The 7050-nt window shown below is 37.2% G+C and overlaps 1 protein-coding gene across 7 annotated transcripts in view; it reads left to right on the top strand.

The window, feature by feature from the left end:
- Window positions 1-702: 702 nt before the first annotated feature.
- The window catches only part of AASDH (aminoadipate-semialdehyde dehydrogenase), a 43576-nt gene continuing 37228 nt past the window's right edge, over window positions 703-7050 (top strand). For 2 of the 7 annotated variants that reach the window (XR_007125330.1, XM_047719367.1), the window contains exons 1-3: window positions 704-850; window positions 3453-3727; window positions 5234-5354. Coding sequence is in view for 6 of the 7 variants with exons in the window: in XM_047719367.1 (XP_047575323.1) it covers window positions 3498-3727; window positions 5234-5354 (351 nt within the window). In the remaining variant the exon portion in view is untranslated. Of the gene's footprint in view, window positions 990-3452; window positions 3728-5228; window positions 5355-7050 lie in introns of those variants that run through there. The other 5 variants (XM_047719371.1, XM_047719369.1, XM_047719368.1 and 2 more) reach the window with 5 other exon arrangements.

Below are 7050 nucleotides of genomic sequence, written 5' to 3'. Positions count from 1 at the left end.
AAAAAACCTGATCACTTCATCTCTGCTGTTGCAGAGTAGCTTAAAAATAACACTTATTGTTTCCCTTGACAACTGTAATAGTTTACATGTCTCCAACTGTAATAACTTGGTAACCAATTATTATTCAGGCATATAGCTTAGGTAACTCTCTCCCCCACCCCCGACCTATTTTATTGCGACTACTGTACGCTGAAAATTTCTTAGTCATCGTTTAAATCTGTCTCTTGCAATTAAAATGTCAGCCTAATTATAACGGGGACCTCCTTTGCAGGGTTCATCACGGCGCTCAGTCTTCCAAACTCTACTTCTACTCTCAGAAAATGTCAGACGGACTAAGTCCATTTACTATTGCATTTCACCGCTATATCACCTTCCTTCCCATCAAGCCTAGACAGTATCTTTCTCTCCACTTGTGGACAAGGAGAGAGCGGTTTCAAATTAAAGTATCTCACCCGAGTTTAAGTATGAAAGGGCATGATTCTAAGCTGGTCAGCTCCAAAGTCTTGGCAAACCCTGTCCAAAATCCAGCGTGACAACAACAGGTGTCAGAGTTGAGCGCAGTAGGTAGAAGCACTGCCAGATGTCCTCCCAGGTTGCCGCAAGATCATCCGGAGGGGGCAGGGCAGCGAGACACTATCAGCCCTCGGTCGCTTATGCTGACGTCAATGCAGCGACGCAGAAGATCACGCGAGAGCCGGTGCCTCTCAGATCCCGGCGGCCGGTGCGGTGGGTAAGCTTTACGGCTTGTGGGTAATGGCTGCTTTCACGTGTGTTGGGGGAGATGCTGGATTCGGTCTTTTGGAAGGTCCGGATGGACTAAAGCCTCTGCCGCAGTCCTCAGGCCTTCTGAGTGAGTCTCGCAGGAGGCTGCATCCAGCGGGGGCCTGTGTGAGGGAACTGAAGTAGGGGGAGGCTTCAGGCTGGGTGTGCAGCTTCGTTCAGCCTCAGGGCCACCGCCTCGTCCGGGATGTGACAGTGGCGTCTGGCAGGTTGGTGGCGTGCAGAGGCTGAACTCATCTGTGTGATCTCTCCGGAGTTACCCAGCCTCAGACCCTTTGCCGCTTCGTTCTGAAAGAAAGAAATCTGCTCTACTGTTTGCTCATGGTTTGGAAGAGCGAACGAAAGTGTTTTGGGAGCTACAGAATGCATTGTTACTAAATGTCATCGCATAATGTAAATTAAGAAGCCAATGGATGCAGCTCAATAACGTTTCTAGATTATTTAACTGTCTTTTTAAAATAACTGTTAGGAGCACCTGGGTGGCTCAGTGGGTTAAACCTTTGCCTTTGGCTCAGGTCATGATCTCAGGGGCCTGGGATGGAGCCCCGCATCCGGCTCTCTGCTCAGTAGGGAGCCTGCTTCCCACTCTCTCTCTGCCTGCCTCTCTGCCTACTTGTGATCTCTGTCAAATAAATAAAATAAAAAATCTTAAAAAAAATAAAATAAAGTAACTGATAAGCTAAGAAGAGAACCCTTGGAGCACGAGAATTTGTTGACTCTTAAGACCTTTGGTAACTTAATAGCGTCTACTGTTGTATTTGAAGTAGCGAATATGCATTACATACAAAATCTGCTTACCAGATTTGCTCCCCTCCATGAGGGGAGGTCTCAGAAATGTTTGGGAGTCGAATAAATATATATATTTTTTATTGGAGAGAATGTATTTGATTAAAAAAAACCTCACACAATAGATCTTGCCTTAAGTTTCTGTAGCAACCACCAGGGAACTGGCAGTTAAAAGTATAAAAACATCTGAATTATATAGATATGTGTGGTGAGTGTTGCAATTTGCGATGAAAATATTTTTTAAAAGTTTAAGCTTTATAATCTTTCCCCTTTGATGTTAAGTATTTTGGAGTATAATAATCAGAATGTCCTCATGTGAAAAATACTTAACTGCTGTAATTGTTTTTGCATTAAAAATGCATTTTGGGGGGGATACATACAGTATAAAATTTTATACATACAGTATACATACAGTATAACATTTTTGTGAAAATGCCTTATAATGTGAGCAATTTGTTACTGATAGCAGGAGAGAGCAATGGGAGATCTGCACTGACTGTACCTCCTGTAATAAATGTATTTGGCATAATTAATGCATGCTATGAACAGTCTTTATCCAATTTGTATGAGGAAAAATTCAGTCTTTTTATCTTGTATATTACAGCAGAGAATATAGAAATGCTTATTAAAAACTACACTACAGTTAGATTTTTACATTTTGTATTTAGATATCCTAGCATTTTAAAACCTTATGGGTCTTAATGGTGGTTGGTTCATTTTGCACTCGTTAGGAATGTTCTGTTTTCTAATTCATATAAAATTTTTTTAAAGATTTTATTTATTTGACAGAGAGAGCACAAGCCGGGGGAGGCAGAGGGAGAGGGAGAAGCAGGCTCCTGGCTGAGCAGGGGGCCCCATGCGGGACTCAATTCCAGGATCCTGGGATCATGACCAAAGCCGAAGGCAGACGCTCAACGGTCTGAGCCACCCAGGCGCCCCTAATTCATATAAATAAAATTATATAGATAAAATTTATTTTATTTTGAATCAATGAAATCAGTTCAAATATGTATAAGCAAATAAGAAAAAAACTAGGTTACTTCGTAAATCTTGCTTTTGAAATATGGAAAGGGGTTCACAGAAGAGAAGAAAATCACTTTTATCTCAAGGAAATACTAGCAGTTATTTCTTAACCAATGAACCCTAAAATTTTTTTTGATGAAATACTGTTTAAAATCTTTATATTTTTATTGAAGTCCAGAGAATATTGATAGAATGCTTTGAGTTGTAATGCTGTAGTTTAAATGAATTTATTGGGAATTTAAATGTAGAGAATAAAGAGGTTATTCAGGATTTATAAAAGGGACTATTTGTGATCTCTGAAATATTATAATAAATAATATAGTTTCTATATAGTGGACTAAAATTGGGTGGATGTAGGTAGTTCTTTTCTTTTTTCTATCAAGGGTTTATTGTGCTGTCACTTAAGTTCTGTTCCTAAAAGCACAGTTTATTCCCATTAGTCTTTTCAAAGACAGTGTGCAGGATTTTAACCACTTTGCCTTAATCTGGGATGATAACCAAAAAAAGAAAAAAGAAAAAAATAAGCATGTAGTACTTTAATTTGAGTTTTATTGGTTAATTTTTTTGTTTTTTCCTATTGTGGGCAGTGGAGAGAGACTACATTTTTACCTGTTTTTTTTCTCCCCTGTGTATACCACTCCTCTCCCAAATTTTCTTCCAGCACTGACCCAGTGTTAGGTCAGTGGTATCATTAATTTTCAACCACCTTGTCTCACCACAGATCATTCCTGGGCTCCGAGATTAATTATGTTTTTGATATATTTATTTTTGTGAGGAATGATTTATATAGAAGTTTCCCTCTCCCTTTCTCATCCTACCAGCTTCCCTAAAATTCTCTGTTCCCATAATATTTCTGTATGTAGGTGGAGTTCTCTGCTACCAATGATGCTTAGAGAAACTTCAGTGAAATGACTCTTCAAGAACTGGTGCATCAGGCTGCCTCCATTTATTCAGATAAAATAGCTGTATGTTTTGATGAGTGTAACAGCCAGCCTCCAGTTTATTATACCTATGAAACTGTGGTTACTGTTGCTTCAGAATTATCAAATTTCCTGCAATTACACTGTGACTTTCAAGGAATTCGGGAAGTTGGTCTCTACTGCCATCCTGGGATAAATTTACCCTCTTGGATTTTAGGGTAATTGTTTTAATATTAAAATTTTAGTTTTCTAACCTAACTTATAATTCTTTAATACACAGAATATGTTGTAACTTAATATTCTGTTTACTATTTTATTTTTATGTATTGCTTATTCAATTATAAGCTGATGGAATTAATATTTACCCCCAAATTATTGTTTTTTTAAGATTTTATTTATTTATTTGACAGAGCACGTACGCACAAGCAAGGGAAACAGAGAGGGGGTCCCAGAACCCTGGGATCATGACCTGAGCTGAAGGCAGATGCTTAACCGAATGAGCCACCAAGGCACCCATACCCCAAGATTACTTTTAATCATTAAAGTTAATATGAATTTATTTAGGAGAAACCAGAAGTTTTCGCTAATAGAATACTTACATATCTCCAAAATATAAAGGCTTCTTTTGTCTGCTAAAAGAAAACAGTCATAAAGAAAACAGTCATAAATTCTGTTATATCAAAGAAAACAAGTGTTTCAGAAATAATGTAACTGTTTTTTTTTCCCCTGAGAGAAAGTTTTAGGTACTCAGGTATTTAGTAAGTGAATGAATGAATAAATGAGAGTTTTGGATGATGGTTCATAAAAACTGAGCTATGAACTGAGGAAGACACTGATTCAAATGATCATTTGCAAAATGTTCATTGAGTTCTAGAATATTATCCTTACATAGTGATTTCTGTACTAGGTTCTGCAGTAAATAAGAGCTGCTAAAAAATTAGAAAAGTTGATATTCATCCCATGGGATGTGTGTTAGTAGATTAATTGTATAAATGTAAAGCAAAAAATTAATTTTTAAAAAAAATTTAAAAAAATTTACTTTCATCCAATCATTGACAAATTTTATTGATAATTTCCTACAAAAATCTATTGTCCCCAAAATAATACCTCTAAGTATATATACCTACATATACTTTTTAAAAGTTTTATCTTGAAGTAATCTCTACATCAAAGTGGGGCTCAAACCCACAACCCCAAGATCAAGAATCATATGCTCTATTGACTGAGCCAGCCAGGTCCCCCTACCTCAAAGTACTTTTATTTAAAACAACTAACTGATTTTGGATCTTATTGCCACTTAAAAATCAATTTTAAAGTTGTTCCCCCCCGCCCAAGGTTTCCTGGTTTTGGTGAAATGTCATTTGTAGTATAGATGGTATTAATCTGCATACTAGTACGTTACATGTGGATATTTACCTTACGTTATTATAGATAAGAAAGAAGACTCTGCTATTATTTGGTATTTTAGTAGTGATGTTAACCAAGTATATTGTACTTAATATATTAGCTTTAAAAAATCTTGGATTTCTGTATATTAAGTGATAAAAATTTAATAGTGGATATTCTCTCTTAAAGACAAAATAAAAATAACTATAACCAAATATGTGTCAACAAAAATATTGGGCATTTCTGATATAGTCAATAGTAAAGTACATAGAGAAATTGAAATACTTAAAGATGACTTTCAGCAGATCTTCTGTGCTGACTCTGAACTATCTCTTTAGAATTCTCCAAGTCCCTGCTGCTTATGCTCCCGTTGATCCAGATTCACCACCAGCATTATCAACTCATTTTATGAAAAAATGTAATCTAAGTTATATTCTTGTTGAAAAACAGCAAATTAATGTAAGTGTGTGTATTTAAATTGGGGTTTTTAAAAAAATGTGTTTATCTTTCAGTTGAAGACCTGATGTGTCTATCCGAAAATCTTTCCATATCCAGCTTTTCTAGCTACAGTTTTTCAGTCTCAGCACTGTTGACATTTTGGGTTGGGTAATTGTTGTGAGGAGTGTCCTGTATATTACAGGTTGTTTTAGTAACATTCCTGGTTTCCACCCCCTGGATGCCAGTAGCACTGCTCCCCCTAGCCCCCATGAGTTGTGACAACCAAAATTGTCTTCAGAAATTACCAGATGTCTCCTGGAGGCACCTTTTATCCCCTACTTTCTGTTGAGAAACACTGCTCTATAGCATGAACGTATGTTCTAGATGTATACTAAGGTACTGCATTGTTTCAAATTTCCTTTCCCTTTCCAAAGTTGTTTCTATACTAGGAAAATTTTGTAAAACTTGCCACAGATTTAAAAGATAAATGTTTCAATTTACAGTAGTCAGCAACATTAAAGAATTATAACCAGGCTTAAATTTTGAAAAAGAGATTAGCACTTAAACAGACTTCTCTGGAAAATTAATTTTTTAATTTTTTAAATGACTGCCAGCCAGATACCTAGCCTAGGAAAACTGCTTTATGGGTAATATTTGGTGTTAGGTGTTCATCAAGATGCCTCCCATGTTTTATTATTTATTTGTAAAATATTCTTTTTACCCAAGAGAAATAGAACATTATAGAACATAATGTAGCTTGTTTTTACCCTTTTTCTATCTGAACCAATTTATATTTGAGGGAACTGAAGTGCATTCCACCTATGTATCTGTATGTGTGTACATCTCCATCTGTATATAGAACAAAAAATATCAAGAGCTTGAGATGTATGGAGGACTTCCTAGAGAATCACGGGTATTAAAGTCTCTAGAAAGAAACAACTGAGGTATAATAGGCTACATATAATGGGTTAATAAATATTCTCTAAATCTATTCATGTCTAGACAAGAAATGGGTTTTTTTTTTTGATGTAAGCAAAACTAAAATGGGGATGTGACATTCATTTTTCTTAACTTTGGTGGAAGTTTTTTAAAATAGGTGGTTCGTGTGAGAATTGTCAGTATCAGGTATTCTTTCTAACTGCTTATAAGGAGTTGGGCACAAGAAAAATCCCCTAGAGGGGCATGTGGGTGGTGGCTCAGTGGGTTAAGCCTCTGCCTTCGTTCGGCTCAGGTCATGATCTCAGGGTCCTGTGATTGAGCCCCACATCGGGCTCTCTGCTCAGCAGGGAGCCTGCTTCCCTCTCTCTCTCTGCCGGCCTCTCTGCCGGCCTCTCTGCCTACTTGTGATCTCTGTCTGTCAAATAAATAAATAAAATCTTAAAAAAAAAAAAAAAAAAGGAAAGTCCCCTAGAAAGTACCTTGCTTAATATTCCATGACTTTATTTTTTTAAAAGATTTTATTTATTTATTTGACAGACAGAGATCACAAGTAGGCAGAGGCAGGTTGAGAGAGGGGGAAGCCGGCTCCCTGCTGAGCAGAGAGCCCAATTTGGGCCTCGATCCCAGGACCCTGAGATCATGACCTGAGCTGAAGGCATAGGCTTTAACCCACTGAGCCAGGCAGGCGCCCCTGTTCCATCACTTTGATGTGAGTGTTCCTCCTTAACACATGAGCTGTCAAGAAGTATTTATTGAGCATGTACAATATGCTCAGCCT

Source organism: Lutra lutra, chromosome 2 (assembly GCF_902655055.1).
Source record: "Lutra lutra chromosome 2, mLutLut1.2, whole genome shotgun sequence".
NCBI lineage: Eukaryota > Metazoa > Chordata > Mammalia > Carnivora > Mustelidae > Lutra > Lutra lutra.
This window is presented reverse-complemented; position numbering and strand designations above follow the sequence as displayed.